The sequence below is a fragment of the Lingula anatina genome, chromosome 10, assembly GCF_051362555.1.
Source record: "Lingula anatina isolate TDL-2025a chromosome 10, LinAna3.0, whole genome shotgun sequence".
NCBI classification, from domain to species: Eukaryota; Metazoa; Brachiopoda; class Lingulata; order Lingulida; family Lingulidae; genus Lingula; species Lingula anatina.
The window spans coordinates 8,309,799-8,327,660 of record NC_141776.1 but is presented as its reverse complement, the minus strand read 5'-3'; the positions used below and the strand labels follow the sequence as shown (position 1 = coordinate 8,327,660).

Below are 17,862 nucleotides of genomic sequence, written 5' to 3'. Positions count from 1 at the left end.
GCAAAGCGCTTTGAGAATTTTGAGGTGAATGCTCTGGCAGAAAATGATGACAATCCCTCGTTACCAGAGCAAGTTATAATTGGCTTCCTGATTTGGTCAATTGCACCTTTTCCAACTCATGTTTGTGCTGAAAAGAAAAAAATAGAGGTAAAGAGACAGCGCCAAGAATTAATTACAGTTTTGGAAGTAACTGGCTCGCGGTGCCAGTAATTACGCCGTGGGGTATTCAGGGCACAGACCGTGATCACAACGTACCGCAAATAGATTTTTTAGATTTTTAGAAGATAGATTTTTCATGTGAACGCAACTTTCACTCCAGACAAGCCTTGTTTTGCAGTTTTAGAATATCATATGGCATAAAATACCCTTATTGCCCTTTTAACAAGGAGAAGAAGGGAAATATGAATAAAAATAAAAACAAAAATAAAATAAAGAATAAAATAATGATGATGATAATAATTCTTCTGAATATTTTAGCAATATCAATTTTATTACAAAGAAATTGTCTCTCCAAAGCCATTGAGACAATAACCCATTATCCAGCTACTGGGTGAAAACTTCATAACTAGCCCAACGTCGCTACGTCTGGTCGCGATGCTTTGAATCCTGCAATTTTCATCGTTTCCAGAAAAAGTCCGAAGAGAAATATCGGTGTTGTCATTTGGAGTAAGACGTATTCGAAAAGAGAATAGTTTTAACACATTTTGTTAGAGTATACATGTATAAGGAATAATCATATCTCCAGTTATTATAACTCCTCATAAATATCTAGACAACAATTTATTTATCTGCTCATACATGCTTAATTCATTCGTGTATTTTAAATTTCTAAATCCATGCATTTAATCTCATTTATCACAGTCCCTGCAGCCTGTGAAGGTTTTTGCAGCAGTGATATATGCGCTCTCAGCCCCGCCTTGTGTATACGTAAGTGGATCAATTTTTTTTTTCAGAAGAGAGTCACGTGAAATACAGAACTTCGTATAATTCAATTACAATAGCTACTGTCAATTTATTATTATCGTTATAATAATTATAGTAATCATAATCAGAATAAAGAGTCACTGACAGACTCCGCAACTCAGAATAGCAAGGCACAGAGACGGAGCTTTGCCATTATTATCAATCAGTGATAATAATTATTATGATATTATTAACGTCTCACGTTAAAAAATAAAACCCACCCTACTAAGGGTTATGAGAGACTAAAACGTGTGAAAGTACATTTAAAATTCATAAGTTTTAAAAATAATTTACTGATCATTTAAACAAGTAAAAAAGAATGTTTTATACAAGACTTTGACATCATTGCTTGTATTTTTATACTAACCTAAATTATATCTGGTCATTTTGCATGAGAAATATAAACTTTTCAGTATCATTAAATGCATTAGAATGCTCTTAAAAATTGTTAAGTTAAAAAGATCTTCTGTAATGTCTTTATAGAGTTCACAGTTGAATTAGAAGAGAAGACTCAACCGTTTGGACAAGGGTCGTAACCGAGTAAGTCAGATTTAAAAATCGTAGCATATTTCTTGTGATATAATGATAATAATAATGATAAATAAAATAAACAAATAAAAATAAATAAACATATAATATAAAATGTATACTATTAGTTTTCTTCAATTCCGGTGTAAAGACTTGGGTCATCTATTGTGATGGTTTTATCAAAGCAACACTTCAGGAACGGGGTCTTGCAGGGCTCGCACATGTCCACAGACAGTTCCTCGCAGCTTTCACTTCCGGTCTCGACTCTCAACCCTGTTAGACAGCATTGCCGAATGTAATCCTTCAGTACATCTGGATGCACGTCCGGTTTTTCAGGCAGGAGAATCTCTGTGTAGGAAACAGCACAAAAAGAGAGTTGATCGAGAGATTTACTAAATATAGTCTGTATCCAATTCCAAATACAGAATGTCCGTCCTAGCAACTTAAATAAAAAATGTATGCCTAAATATAGAGAGCGTATCAGTATGAGTTAAAACAATGTAATATACAGGTATAAATGGAATGATATTTTGCCTTGGTTGTAGCCCATGGCGTTTTCGAGATGTAGTGTCTCAAAATACGTCACTTTTGTTACATTGAATGTATGGGGATTTTGCCAAAGTTACCCTAACATGATATACAGCTGGTTGTAAAATGCACAGATATAAAAATGGCTGCCCTAGATATTTCTATCTAAGTATCTAATAGAGCTTGGCGGAAATCAAAGAAATTAACAAAATAATAAATTCCACGTCCATCTTGTTCATGAGAGAGGGCAACTTGAACATGCATTTTTAAAATTTTTATACAAATATCACTGGGAAAAGCAGAGCAGATTTCCATTTAAATGGGCGTATCACGGAATTTATACCTGGACCACTAGTGTGTTTTGAAGGAAAAATATATTTATTAGTTTGTACATTTACTGTCTGAATTCCATGCTGCTTGAACTTCCTATTAAAAAGAAACACTGAGAATAAAATCGGAGTCCAAGTGACTCCAAACTTGGAGTCCAGCAGTGGTGCCTTAAATAACTCCCAATTGGAGTCAAGTTGACTCCGATGGAGTAACGCCATCCCAGACCCCACAGGAGGGTCACAATTGACTCCATTCAGACATCCCTTAATCCCTTGATTTATCTCTACAAAAGAGTCACCATGACCCCATATAAAGGGATTTTTGGCACATTATGAAAAAAGTTAAGTGGAAGAGTGCCAAGAGGGACCACAGCAGGTATCATTCATCATATAACACTTTAACCACAAGGCCATCCGATCGCATGTGAAGTTGCGTTAGCAATAATAAACAGTTTGTAAATCTGGTAATAAACAGCATGACATATATATATATATATATATATATATATATATATATATATATATATATATATATATATATATATATACACCAATGAGTGAGCATACCTCCCCCAGTGCATTGGCGGGTCAAACCTACAACCTGGTAACAAAACCTGCTGACCTGAATACCAACGTATCACATAAAGGGTGTGGACAACTGAAAGCCAGGGCCAGTAATAAGTGCACGAGTTCTGCATGTAGAAACACACAGAAAACCACTTGTTCATGCAAAAAACCAACTATGGCCAATAAAGTAATGTTTATACTGACAAAGGATGATGAAAACTGTTCTCTCCACGCCGTCTTCTCACTGCCATCTCAAGTACTGAAACGCGGCTTACTGTCCAGCGAGTGAAGAGAGTCGGTGAAAGGGGTCAGTCAGACACTGGCCCCCGGTAATTTGACTCTGATTTTAGAGTCAAATTGACTCCATGAGAGCCAGGGGTGATTGACTCTGATAAGTGAGTCTAAAGACTCTGGTAGTGGGGTAATTTGACCCTTATATAGGGGTCAGATTAACTCCATGAGTGTCAAGGGGTGCCGGACTCTGACTAGAGAGTCAAATGACTCCATTTTTATTCTCAGTGAATGTGCATTCAAATACTGAAAACTTTGTTTTGATTTCATTTTAAATCATTACGTTATTCAATTCAATTATAATTACAATTATATTTTAAGCTCGTAATGTGCGTTATAACAATTGCACGTTAAAAATATGGGGTAGTCACACACAAAAAAAGGAATTGTCAGAAAAAAATGAATGATATGCATTTATATGATAACCTACTTTCGCAAACGATGTCTTGTCCCGCCCATGTTCCATTTTCACAAACTTTGTATGCAGAGTTGGAGGTCTGCTGATAGCCTTGAAAAGAAAAGGAACGGTGTAGATACGTTTTCGTCTCTGGAAAGAAGACTTGACGTTCGCTGTAGATCTCTTGTAACTTGAACACGTTAAAAGACATTTGGAAGGCTTTGTATGAACATTTGCTGTGTGAGAATGTAGTTACATAATACTATTTAATACTGTTCAATACTATTGCTACTGTCAAAAATCAGATCCTATATTTGTACCTTTTATCTTATCTATGCCTTTTTTGTTGCTTTTTAATATTAAGTGCCACATTTGAAAATACCTTTTAAACAAGCGTAGTGAACTTTCTCTCCATGTTCATAAAACTTATCTGGGGCCGACACGTAAGCGTGCGCCACCTTTGGGGGGTGAGCACAGTGCACTGTAATATAATATAATATAATATAATATAATATAATATAATATAATATAATATAATATAATATAATATAATATAATATAATATAATATACGAAATGCTTTACTCTCTAGATAACGCTTCAAACAGTCAATAAAAAGTATACAAATATAATGTATAACGATATAGAGTGAAAACTCGACTCCCGAAACTTTGGACACAATGGCATTCAAAAAGCACAACTATATCGTTGCTGCTTATGGTCGCTTGATATTCTTGTCTAATTCTAAATAGATAAATGGCACCATCATGGTTTCTTACTGTGCTGCAGGTCGTATTTGGTCCCGTCTTGGTACGCACAACACTCCAGGAAGGCAGATTTGCACGGCTCGCACATCGATATTACCAAGGACGCACACGACTGGTTTGCGCCGCGTGAATGCCACCCGTAGATACAACATTGGCGTTTGTAGTCAACCAAAGCCCTGGGGTCCAAAATGACCGCTAATGGTGTTATTTCTATAGAAAGAGTACAAAAATAAACCCGCCAATGTTAACCCGCATTCTGCAGTGCTCATTGAGATACCTGCATAAGTACGTTCTGGAGATACTCTGAATAATGAATACTATTCAGTCATACAAACGCATTAAATAACGAATCTACAAAAACGAAATTATGCGAGATCTTGCAAAAAATGCGCATCACAAAAAAAAAAATCTTCATAAGTGTCCAATAATAATATTCTGTAGATGTTTTGATAAATAAGAAAACGCACTTGTTTGCACAAATAAATGGTGATGAAAATAAGAATAAGATATATATATATAGTTACCGCAGTAAGGGAAAATTAATCCAAACATTACAACCCTTGACATTGTGCGATGATTTTTAAGTAAATCATTTATTTTCTACTTACGTTCACATATAATGTTATGCCCAACCCATACTCCCGTGTGACAGAATTTGTATGAAGATCCGGCAACATGCTGATATCCTAGAAGGCACGAAAAAAATCACCATTTTGTTTTTTATATTATAGATATGTAGACTAAAATAATTAAAAAAAAAACAACATGGAAAAAATATATCTTTATAGTTAAAAATATCACCGTGGTTACGCAAATATGCCCAATTCCCATAGCATTGTGAAAAGTATTTTGACATGATTCCCTTAGAAATCGCCGGCAACAAAGAAGGATGTTTTTTTAAACAGTTATATTTTAAACCATACATGTTAACAGTCATTCTCCTTGTCTTATCCAGCCTGTATTATGCACAATCGATTCCAAGTATCCGCAAACACATTAAAGATAAAACCCGATTGTCTATAGTCCTGTATTCACCAAACATGACATACATCATTTCCCGCATTTTAAATTTCATGAACCAACCTTTTTTACAACTATAGCGGATTCTCTCGCCTTCGCTGTAATTCTTTGCTGAGGCTACTCGATATGCAAACAGGACTTGGGGTGGTTCGCCACAGTACGCTACAATGAGATGAATAGTAAACAACTACTTTATTTTTCTCACGTGAAAGCGCATTGCATTAACGTAACGGTCACCTTAAGACGAGATAGTGATTAGTTATCAGTCAACCTTCACTCCATCAAGCATATATTAATCTGCCTTTTATTAAATTTCCATTGAATAAATAATGTAACAATGGATGAGTGCGAAGACCACAAATCAGTGTTTGGAAAGGGCAAACGTGTCATTGAGAGGAGGCAGTATAAATCGGGTGATTCAAGTTGATACCGCACAAGTAATATTATTTACGCAATGCATGAAAGAGTGTCCCCTTACACTTGACTTTTGAGATGATTTATTGCTCGTTTAAAAGGGAATTAATCTATCTCAAGGTGTCACTGGTTTACACCTTTGGTGTTGAATTAATCAACGATTTATTTTTTCAAAGTGTCACTCCAAAGGGAATATCATGAATTTTGGATCTACAATAACACGCCCATTCACCTTGTAATACAAGAGGGCGTCCATAGCAGAAAACATAAACCCATTAATTCAGTTCTGCTGAAAAGAAAACATCTATGTTTTCAACACAATAATATATGTACTCGTGATTTATTGGCACTACATATTTGCTCCAGTATGAAAGCAATGCATGTTATCAGGTCCCTGGGAAATATTTCTCGGCGCATGCGTATCCCAGGAGGCAATGACCTACCCGAACCTTGATAATTCGCGGCTAGGGCATGTATCCCAGTGGAACGCAAGTCTTGCACAGTTTATGTCCGACAGACTAATAAAAACACAAAGCGATAAATATTAGCAATTTTGGAGTATTCTGCATCAGTGTCCACACAGAATAGTGGATAAGGTTTCCTCCGGAAGGAGTCTCGGTAGCTTTTCGCAAAACTGAATAAAACACTCCTTTACGTTTGTAACAGCCAACAGAGACCCCTATCGGAGAGTTGAACGGAATACCAAGAGCGGGAGGAAAAATATGGAATTGAAGGCGAATCAACAGTATAAACTCGATTATGCTAATGGGTGTAAAATTAAAGAGGGTCAAAAATTAAATTTAGAACTTTAAAGTCTTTTCAGAATCATGTGTGTCCGCCTTTGGAAACCACACTTGCTTCACAACGCCTCTCAATTGAGTAGTGAATGTCTGGAGCTACTGCCATGGAATCGAATTCCCTTCTTGAGCTAGCTAGCTTATTGAGATCTACGGTTCGGAGTTATTTTGCTGAAATCATAGCACTGAGTGGTCCCATAAGGGTCCATATCGGGCGAATAGGGTGATCAGTCCATTCTGCGGACGTTCCTCTGCAAAATCACTGGCAACTTTTGAGGACGGTGAAGACGTGCGTTGTCAAATTGTAGAATGGCTCCCTGACATATCTGTCGGAGGAATGGCAGGATCTCATTACTGTAGAAGAATCTGGTGAGATAAACATTAAAGGGGAATGCGTTGGTGTAATGAAAACCCACCACGTATCATTACACTACCACCGCCACACTTGATGAGCTCGCTCAGGTCACGTCTATCTGGACTCGTCTGTACACGCGAGTTCTGTCATTGCTGTTCTGGGTTGTAAATTTGAACTGAGTCAAGCAACTTGTCGCCATTTTATGCGTCTAGCGTCTATGCCGGGTTGCCAGTGCCATACGAGTTGTTCTGTACCTTGCCAGTATGACTGCATGGTCGCACTGCCTGGAGTCTTGTACAGAGGATACACTGCCTGGAGTCTTGAGGATATGGCTTCTGACAGTCTAATTAATGGTAGTGTGAGTGGACCTTACTTTTAAACGAGTGCAAAACTAATTTTATTGCAACACAGTTAAAGTAAAAATGTCATCCAAAACAAAATGATGACTTTGTCTCAGAATTGCCAAATTTTAATAAAATAATGAAATTAAATACTTGAAATGTTTTTCGGGTGCGATTGAAATATAATTGTATTACTTTCATTTGGACGGAAATCTCCCAGTAAAAATCCAAAATATCGATGTTTTTTTCTTTTTATTTTGCAATGATGCCGCTTGATTATTTTAAATGTTCTTATCCACTGCATTTTCAGATTAACGACTCTCTACACTAAGTATACATGTAAGAAACACGTCTTATGTTGATAATACAACATAGCCCAATTTGATTTGTGGTATTTACAGCCTTCTAAGAAAGTTTAACATCTCCTGGGTAGTTGGATGGACTCAGCAGTACTTAAGTAGTCAAAAGTATTTCGTTTTATTTTAGAGACAAACTTCAGTTATTTAAGTTTGAGGGGATAGTCTGTTAAATATGGCAATTACTTTAAATTATATATATATATATATATATATATATATATATATATATATATATATATATATATCAATGAGCAAAATGAAAATTTAAGTCGCAATATATTTTCACAAGCTCAAATTTGGATACAAATTCATTTTGATTTCATATAAATCAAATCATATAAAAACAAATCAAATCATATAAAAACAAATGTACAAACGACAATATCAAGTAAATGAATACATTAACTTTGAATGACGACAAAAATAAACAACCAAGAAATAAATATGATAAAAAGCAGTACGACTAATCAATTTTATCTACCTTTCTCTCCGTCCTCCGTGGCTGCAGTTTGGCAAAATGTTAGAACAAACAGAAGTGCGGCGAGGATGAGATGGACAGCACCCATGTTTCTTCTATGACGGCCTCCAAATGATTAAACTTCCAAATAATTGTACAAACGTTTTATTGCTAGCAACACTCCAGGGCATAGGAATCCGATACGTCACATTTTCAACTTCAATGCTTTAAATGTCTTAAAAATTTAATTGTTAAACAATTTGCTATTCAACATAACAACATTAAAGCGCCCCTTTTTATGTACAGACACAGATGTCTCTGTACATATAGCCGTCACCTGCGTCTGTCGTCGCCGTGCACTTTCACCGATAACGCGATAAATGGAAAAACGTTTTACCTTTTGGCATGAAACTTACAGAATATTGATGAATATTCATAATACCCAGATCGAGTTCGAAAATCAGCATGATTGGTCCATTTTTCAGAAGTGATACTGTTTTTTCTCTTTTTTGTTTCAGCATATGCAACACTGATAACACATTTCAAGGAAAACCGAATGGTCTATTGTCTTGAAATCCACAGAAGTGATCAATCTTACTAAAATACAGGTCGAGTTTGAAAATCAGCTTGATCAGACCATTGTTACAAAAATTATGCTGTTATTTTTCATACTGATAACATATTTCAAGGAAAACCGGTCAGCCTATTGTCTTGAAAATCGCTGGAGGGATCATCTTTCTAAAAATACAGGTTGAGATATCTCTGGTGTTCACATTAGCATTTTTAAGCTGTTACTTAAAAATTTCATGGGCCTGAAGATATTTGTTTGTCACTTTTTCTAAATATCCATGTTACCTTCAGTACATTATTAAAGATTGGTGGTGACTAAACTGTTAGTATTGCATCAAAATTGATGAAAACCCTATTTTGGGCACTGCCGCCGCAGTGAGCATTATAAAAAAAACATGTCACTAACTCCTCTCAAACTTACAGGAAAGAAACATAGGACTTAAATACAGCGGGAAAACAATTGTGATTGGTTGATTTTTCTGGAAGTTATACAGGTTTTGGTGAACATTTAATTTTTCACATATTGGCATTTTCAAGGTGTGATTTTGAACCCCCATGGACTTGAAGACCCTTGCTAGTTACATTTTCTGAACATCCATGAAACTTTTATTTTATTATTAAAAATTGATGGTCATAATACTGTTAAGCGTTATGTAATATTGCATAAAAGTTTTTAAAAAATTCCAATTTGGACACTGCTGCCATGATGACCATTAAGGGAAAACTATGTCACTTAAGATTTCAAACTTGCTAAAAAGATTAATAGGACTGAAGTGCAGCTTGTGTGGGGAAAATCAGTGTGATTGCTCTCTGTTTTGGAAGTAATGCGATTCTTTATGAAATATTAATTTTTTCACATAGCTCTCGGTGTTATATGGCTACAATGGATGGTCAGTCTGTAATTGTCCCTTGGGCATTACCTAGCTAAGTTCAGAGCTATGAATTCACTTGCCTAATTAAGTTTCAAGATGCCATTAAATGAGATTACATAAAACACACATGTTGAGATTTCAATTTAAACTCCCATAGGTTTAGCTCTCTGCCAGATACAGTTTGTAAAAGTCTAAATTAACAGTGTCACATGATTAGGAATCAGTGATAATTATGCAGGTAAATGTTGTTTAATATTGCAAATAAGCTCAGTGTTCATTGACTGTGCTGTTATAAGCATTATTTATTATTGTATCAAAATTGACAAAATGGCCTGTTTTCTGCATCTTTATTTTTTTGCCTTTTGTCTGTACATTTGACAGCTTTCTGCCTTGTTAATATGTTATGTCACAGTCATAAGTAACTATCGTGGCGGCATTTGGTAAACAGCGCTAACGGAAATTCGCACAAAGCCGCATCAAGATTATTCAACCTGTCATCATATATTAAAACCTCTACATCCAAGGAAAGTCGTTAGTAATAAATGTGACACGTACCTTAAGACGATTAATGGTATGATCATTAGGACCAAAATAAATAACTCGAAAGAATCAAAAGCTAATAGATAAAGTTGAAGTAAATCATGTTTTTGTGATAACCACATTGCAAAAGAAATTGAATTACATTAAAATGATAATAACGTGCAAATATTGCGGGATGTTAAGAAAGTTAGTAGTTGTTTAAAAGTTGAAAATATACTTCGACAGCCTGTCATAAAAGTTGGTTATCCAACGATGCTCAAAATTTCAATAACAATCAAAAAATATTCAAACAGTCAAGGTGGAATTTGAAAGATGTTCACACTGACGTTCTATATACTCAATGTATATGTACCATGGCATCAAAATGACATTCTGACTATATTTTCAAGTTGAAATATGGTCATGCAGTACAGTAGCATTTGGAATAAACAATGTGTGTTTAATAAACATCCAGGAGGGGTTTACTGCCTTGACATCTGCTGGGGAAATGGCTGTCACCAGTCAGTCTACATATTTTCACGTAACCTGTGTCACTAGTCTAGGAGAAGCAAATAAAGGACGGAGAGAGTGTATGCGAGGACAGGAAACGGTATGAGAGGACGAAGAGAGGCACAGAATGAGTGAACGATGAGAGGATATAAGAGGACGGAGAGAAGCTATGAGAGGACTGAGAGAGAGGGTATATGATTGGATTGAGGATTGAGAGAGTGTATGAGAGGACGGAAAGAAGAAACGAACGGTCGGAGGGTGGGTATCAGAGGATGGAGAGAGGGTATGAGAGGAAGAAGAGAGGTATGAGAGGACGGAGAGAAGGTATAAGAGGATGGAGAGAGGGTATGAGAGGAAGAAGAGAGGTATGAGAGATCGGAGAGAAGGTATAAGAGGATGGAGAGAGGGTATGAGAGGAAGAAGAGAGGTATGAGAGGACGGAGAGAAGCTATAAGAGGATGGAGAGAGGGTATGAGAGGAGCAATAGAGGTATGAGAGGACGGAGAGAAGGTATAAGAGGATGGAGAGAGGGTATGAGAGGAAGAAGAGAGGGCATGAGAGTACGGAGAGAAGGTATAAGAGGATGGAGAGAGGGTATGAGAGGAGGAATAGAGGTATGAGAGAAGCTATAAGAGGATGGAGAGAGGGTATGAGAGGAGGAATAGAGGTATGAGAGAAGCTATAAGAGGATGGAGAGAGGGTATGAGAGGAGGAATAGAGGTATGAGAGGACGGAGAGAAGCTATAAGAGGATGGAGAGAGGGTATGAGAGGAGGAATAGAGGTATGAGAGGACGGAAAGAAGGTATAAGAGGATGGAAACAGGGTACGTGAGGGCAAAGAGAGGGTATGAAAGAACGGGGAAAGGGAAAGAGAGGACGGAGAGAGGGTTTGAGAGGATGGAGAGAAGGTATGAGAGGACGGAGAGAGGGTATGAGAGGATGGAGAGAAGGTATAAGAGGATGGAGAGAGGGTATGAGAGGACGGAGAGAAGGTATGGAAGGATGGAAACAGGGATATGTGAAGGCTAAGAGAAGGTATACGGGAGGGCGGAGAGAGGGATGAGAGGACGGAGAGAGGGTGTGAGAGGACTGAGACAGGGTATGTGAGGGCAAAGAGAAGGTACAAGACGGCGGAGAGATGGTATAAGAGGAAAGAGAGGGGGAATGAGAGGTCGGAGAGAAGGTTTGAGAGGACGGAGAAGGCTCCCTCTACGTGTCAGTCTGTCTAGCACCTATCAATCTCCCCCTTTTCTCTGCGTCTTACCTCTTTTATCCCTTAACTTAATTTGCATTTTAATTATACATGCATTCCAAATAAACTTGTCTAAGGAAATATGCAAATCATATTCAAACTATAAGTACCAACAAAGGTTCATGCAACCCGCCACATTTACATCTGACTATATCAAAGTTTAATTTTAGATACATTTAAAATGAACTTGTCTGAATAAATATGCAAATCACATTCAAACAATCACTTCTATCAATAATTCATGCAATCTGCCACATACACATCTGACTATTTCAAGGTTAATTAAAGATACATGCAAATTAACTTTTCTGAATAAATATGTAAACCACATTCAAACTTTCACTTATATCAATGGTTCATGCAACCCGATACATATACATCTGACTATATCAAAGGTTAACAATTAAAGATACATTTCAAATTAATTTATCTGGATTAATATTCAAATCACATTTAAACTATCACTTCTATCAATGGTTCATGCAACCCGACACATATACATCTGACTATATCAAAGGTTAATTAAAGATACATTTCAAATTAACTTGTCTAAATAAATATGCAAATCACATTCAAACAATGACTACTATCAATGGTTCAATACAACCTGCTTAAGACATATTAAGTTCTAACTTGACCCTCACCAATCTCAAACTTAAACTAGGAACTTCAAACCGCAAAAGCAGATCATGAATCGTACTTTTAAGTTTTTGTGACCAAATGTGGATATGGTATAGCTTGGTCAATAAAGGAAAAGTAATTATTTAATCTGCTATATAAAGTTCTATATAAACGTGTGTTTTAATGGATTAAACACAAATAAATACGATGAAAGAGGAATAATAAAAACCTACAAATACGATGATAAAGTGAAGATTATTGTACTGCAGATTTGATGTTCCGATAAATCTAATTCCACTTGTCGAGTTGGAGAAAGAAAGGTGTTCCCCCTGAGAGGAGAAGGTCACATCTAACGACAAAGACAGTTCCACCACAATGCTAAGAGCAGACAAGTGAAAAGGTTATCAGCCCGAACACGGTTTTGAGTAACATCACGGGACTTGGCGTTCTTCTCGTGCGTCTCAGATTTCACGGCGGAATTCCCCGTGGTTGTTTCAGGGATGATGGATGTTGGTTTGATTCCAGGTATGCACGTAGATTTGTTCCCGACGTTCCCCGGAACCAGCGACATTCTCACATCACCAATTATCATGTTTTCGTACTGAAGTGAGAAAGAAAATTGATTGACAAAAGTGCAGCATGATATCTGAAGGTGCAGAAACTACCAAATAGCTCAATCGCGACATGTTGAAACAAAATAGTTCAATCAAAGCCTGTTGTAGAAGACTGTAGCGCTGTGGAGAAATAATAATTTTTTTCTTTTTTGTGGATTTTAGTGTGTTGCTTTAGGTTAATGTTGGTGTCAACTAACAGGTTAGGGTACAAACTACTGCAATTTTTTCAGGACAAAGCAGGGACAGATGTGGTGCAGCGTGTGCCCTCTGGCGTATAGGGAGCTATGCAAGGGCAGTGGTGCAGCGGTTTGTTTTAAATTATTAGTTACATGTGGAAGGATGTACGTATTGCAGTGCAGCTAAAGAGAAGACTTGCTTTCGCGGTATATTTTCGTGCCACTGAGGTTAATTTCAGTGTGTCCGCATGCTGTCCATGGGGATATGAAATGTTTCACCAAATAATTTTGTTCGCGCATTTTTGCAGGCATAGAATCTAAGTGTGCATGTTCGTAAGCGTGGTTTTTACCCTGAGAACTGTGTATAATGCCCTAGCGAGTTCTTCACTTCCGACTTAGCTTGATAGCCAATCTTTTTAAACGTGATTTCTTTGATTTATCAACTACAGTTCATACATTTCCATTTGAATATAGTTCTTAGAATACATTTTAATGTCTTTTATGCCTTTCTCAGAATTATGAAATCTAATATTAACCTTTAATAGTAAAACAAACAAACAAACAAAATTATAATAATAATCACCAAGTGTAATGTTGGGCCATGAGACGCACTTCACTACAACTATACCGAGTTATTGGGAAAAAAGAAGAGATTTAACTGGTAATTTCGCCCTTATAAAGATCCAAAATAGTTTCTGTTGGCAGAGTCTATATATTCTCTGACCACTGGGTGCGCTAGTAAAGTCTGTTCAAAATTATTGCATATTCTTAATTTTTTATACTGTTAGTTGGGTTTGTTGCCCTTGACGTCAGGCAGTTGACTCGGGCACAGTAGGTTACTGCCATTCAAGTCACGCAGCAGGCTGGGCACAGTAGGGTTACTGCCAATCAAGTCACGCAGCAGGCCGGGCACAATGGGATTACTGCCAATCACGTCACGCGGCAGGCCGGGCACAATGGGTTTACTGCCAATTACATCACGCAGCAGGCCGGGCACAATGGGGTTACTGCCAATCAAGTCACGCAGCAGGCCGGGCACAATGGGGTTACTACCCATCACGTCACGCAGCAGGCCGGGCACAATCAGAATGGGTTTACTGCCAATTACGTCACGCAGCAGGCCGGGCACAATGGGTTTACTGCCAATTACATCACGCAGCAGGCCGGGCACAATGGGGTTACTGCCAATCACGTCACGCGGCAGGCCGGGCACAATGGGTTTACTGCCAATCACGTCACGCAGCAGGCCGGGCACAATGGGGTTACTGCCAATCACGTCACGCAGCAGATCAGGCACAGTGGGGTTACTGCCAATCACGTCACGCAGCAGGCCGGGCACAATGGGGTTACTGCCCATCACGTCACGCAGCAGGCCGGGCACAGTGGGGTTACTGCCAATCACGTCACGCAGCAGGCCGGGCACAGTGGTGTTACTGCCCATCACGTCACGCAGCAGGCCGGGCACAAAGAGGTTACTGCCAATCAAGTCACACAGCAGGCCGGGCACAGTGGGGTTACTGCCAATCACGTCACGCAGCAGGCCGGGCACAATGGGGTTACTGCCAATCACGTCACGCAGCAGATCAGGCACAATGAGGTTACTGCCAATCACGTCACGCAGCAGGCCGGGCACAATGGGGTTACTACCCATCACGTCACGCAGCAGGCCGGGCACAATCAGAATGGGTTTACTGCCAATTACGTCACGCAGCAGGCCGGGCACAATGGGGTTACTGCCAATCAAGTCACGCAGCAGGCCGGGCACAATGGGGTTACTGACCATCACGTCACGCAGCAGGCCGGGCACAATGGGGTTACTGCAAATCAAGTCACGCAGCAGGCCGGGCACAGTGGGGTTACTACCCATCACGTCACGTAACAGGCCGGGCACAATGGGGTTACTGCCAATCACGTCACGCGGCAGGCCGGGCACAATGGGTTTACTGCCAATCACGTCACGCAGCAGGCCGGGCACAATGGGGTTACTGCCAATCACGTCACGCAGCAGATCAGGCACAGTGGGGTTACTGCCAATCACGTCACGCAGCAGGCCGGGCACAATGGGGTTACTGCCCATCACGTCACGCAGCAGGCCGGGCACAATCAGAATGGGTTTACTGCCAATTACGTCACGCAGCAGGCCGGGCACAATGGGGTTACTGCCAATCAAGTCACGCAGCAGGCCGGGCACAATGGGGTTACTGACCATCACGTCACGCAGCAGGCCGGGCACAATGGGGTTACTGCAAATCAAGTCACGCAGCAGGCCGGGCAGTGGGGTTACTACCCATCACGTCACGTAACAGGCCGGGCACAATGGGGTTACTGCCAATCACGTCACGCGGCAGGCCGGGCACAATGGGTTTACTGCCCATCACGTCACGCAGCAGGCCGGGCACAATGGGGTTACTGCCCATCACGTCACGCAGCAGGCCGGGCACAGTGGGGTTACTGCCAATCACGTCACGCAGCAGGCCGGGCACAGTGGTGTTACTGCCCATCACGTCACGCAGCAGGCTGGGCACAAAGAGGTTACTGCCAATCAAGTCACACAGCAGGCCGGGCACAGTGGGGTTACTGCCAATCACGTCACGCAGCAGATCAGGCACAATGGGTTTACTGCCAATCACGTCACGCAGCAGGCCGGGCACAGTGGTGTTACTGCCCATCACGTCACGCAGCAGGCCGGGCACAAAGAGGTAACTGCCAATCACGTCACGCAGCAGGCCGGGCACAATGGGGTTACTGCCAATCACGTCACGCAGCAGATCAGGCACAATGGGGTTACTGCCAATCACGTCACGCAGCAGGCCGGGCACAGTGGGGTTACTGTCCATAGCGTCACGCCCATGGGTATCTTGTATATATTCCTCAACAGTTCGCGTAATAGTTACGCTTTGACACGTTTTGAGACCAAAATGATTTGGACCAATTTTACTCAATAATTATTTGAAATGTTGTAATTTCGTTTCACTATTATTTCTGGATAGTGGATCCGTCATTTACGTACCTCTTGCTCGATCTTCTGCTTCAGGCATTTTACTTTTTCCAGTCCATCTACGAAATTCTGCACCGGGGTGACAAAGACCAGTGTGCCGCGGAACTCAACAAAGTATGTGAAGTCACCATCTACGGGGTCAGAGTCGGTGACGTCACCATCATTGAGGTCAGGGCCGGTGACGTCACCATCTTCGAGGTCAGAGCCGGTGAAGTTATGATTTAGATGATCCCTAGTGCTTGATCCCTAACGAAAGAAAACGTGATCATATTTGAATATCTGTTTGTTTATATTAATTTTAACAACCATCAGCTTTGTAACATAAACTGTTATAAGCATACGGTCATGATTTTATGTGTAGTAAAATGCATACTTTATATTAATTTTTCAGTTGGGACAGTCGTAATTATATACAATTGGGTTTTCAATATAAGATACCACCTTTACATCAATTCTCACTTTAAACAATATTGGTATACCCCAAATTAAGACTTCTTCAACGATCTGCGATTTCTAAAATCTGGGAAATAATACCTGTATCCAACAATCGTGTTCAAGCAAATATGCACCCCCGGGAAAAGCTTCGACCAACGGAAAAATAGCTTCCTTTATCTTGGGACACAAGGTAAGAGCGTCTTGCAAGTCATCGGAAGTGCTGAACTCTAGCGTGAGATTGTACGGCACAAGCGAGATATCATACATTATCGGACGACAGTTTTGCCCACTTTCATCTGGTCCAAAGCCAGGAGGGCAGAGCAGCCCTTCTTCATCCGAAGACTGAAAGACAACAATCAAAATAAACAAACCGCCCTCTTTACCAATGGAATGGATGCAGAACATTGATGTATCCTATCAAAGGCAAAGAAATTTAGACCCCAACTCTAAAATCGTACAAGTTTAAAATACCGCTTTTCGGCATTTTGAGAAAAAGATGCATGGTTCTGGGAAAAACAAAATAATGAAATGGCGCATACTTACAAGGCCATGTGGCATCGGCTGGGGGTTGGTAATGTCACCTTTAAGGTAAAATCCGAAGTCTAGCGGCTGAAATACTTGTATTTCCCCTTTCTCAGATCCTACCAGTGTGTGGAATACATATAAAACGTCAATTAATTGCATAGATGCTATGTCAAAACAAAACAAAACAAACAAACAAATAATAATAATTCAAAAGGAATAATCAGTATTTGTTATTAATTATTTCGGTTTGTAAAGTAACTATGACTTAACTACTAAACCAATAGTGCACAGTCCTGGGGGAAGTAAGAACAATATACACTGTAGTTCCGGTTCCATAAAGACCTCGGCTAACACAATGCACCAATGAAAAGCGGCACAAGATTTCCTGGCGATTAACGAGTTGATTGGGAGGCAGTTTAATTTAATCCCACCCGATTTGGGCCAAGTGCTAAACCCTGTTTATATTTGCGCTACTCGTGCAAAGTTGGCAGCCTTAGTTTGTCAATAAACAGAACAGTTGAAATTCGTTATACGTTCACTCGGATCACATCCCCACAAATGCTTGAAATAGTTTTTCTATTGAATGCAAGAATCAAGAGCATGAACGTGTCTGATGCTATCCTTTGCGAAGTTTTTTTAGAGCATATATGCTTATTGT

At 39.5% G+C, this 17,862-nt stretch overlaps 2 protein-coding genes across 2 annotated transcripts; both read right to left on the bottom strand.

Annotated features, from left to right (window-relative positions):
• Positions 1-1,326: 1,326 nt before the first annotated feature.
• Positions 1,327-8,314, bottom strand: LOC106166708 (complement component receptor 1-like protein). Its single transcript, XM_013545354.2, has 7 exons — positions 8,137-8,314; positions 5,453-5,551; positions 4,978-5,055; positions 4,382-4,579; positions 3,986-4,084; positions 3,637-3,714; positions 1,327-1,839 (listed from the first exon to the last, which is right to left on the bottom strand). The coding sequence occupies exons 1-7, from the start codon at positions 8,219-8,221 to the stop codon at positions 1,616-1,618; spliced, it is 861 nt and encodes a 286-aa protein (XP_013400808.2). The 5' UTR covers positions 8,222-8,314; the 3' UTR covers positions 1,327-1,615.
• A 2,938-nt stretch (positions 8,315-11,252) lies between these two features.
• LOC147759507 (uncharacterized) lies at positions 11,253-17,401 on the bottom strand. Its single transcript, XM_086997765.1, has 4 exons — positions 17,223-17,401; positions 16,779-17,021; positions 16,257-16,490; positions 11,253-13,057 (listed from the first exon to the last, which is right to left on the bottom strand). Exons 1-4 carry the CDS (start codon positions 17,361-17,363, stop codon positions 12,806-12,808), a joined length of 870 nt encoding a protein of 289 aa, XP_086853891.1. The 5' UTR covers positions 17,364-17,401; the 3' UTR covers positions 11,253-12,805.
• Positions 17,402-17,862: the final 461 nt, after the last annotated feature.

Bases quoted from the DNA above. Each gene is read 5' to 3' on its own strand.
- LOC147759507 (XM_086997765.1), bottom strand. From the start codon at position 17,363: ATGCAATTAATTGACGTTTTATATGTATTCCACACACTGGTAGGATCT. The intron at 17,022-17,222 runs GTAAGTATGCGC...GTTGTCTTTCAG, and splicing joins AGCCGATGCCACATGGCCTT to TCTTCGGATGAAGAAGGGCT. The intron at 13,058-16,256 runs GTACGTAAATGA...TTCTCACTTCAG, and splicing joins AGCAGAAGATCGAGCAAGAG to TACGAAAACATGATAATTGG.
- LOC106166708 (XM_013545354.2), bottom strand. From the start codon at position 8,221: ATGGGTGCTGTCCATCTCATCCTCGCCGCACTTCTGTTTGTTCTAACA. The intron at 4,085-4,381 runs GTAAGAAACCAT...ATTATATTACAG, and splicing joins CAAATACGACCTGCAGCACA to TGCACTGTGCTCACCCCCCA. The intron at 3,715-3,985 runs GTATTTTCAAAT...TTTCTTTTCAAG, and splicing joins TCACTACGCTTGTTTAAAAG to GCTATCAGCAGACCTCCAAC.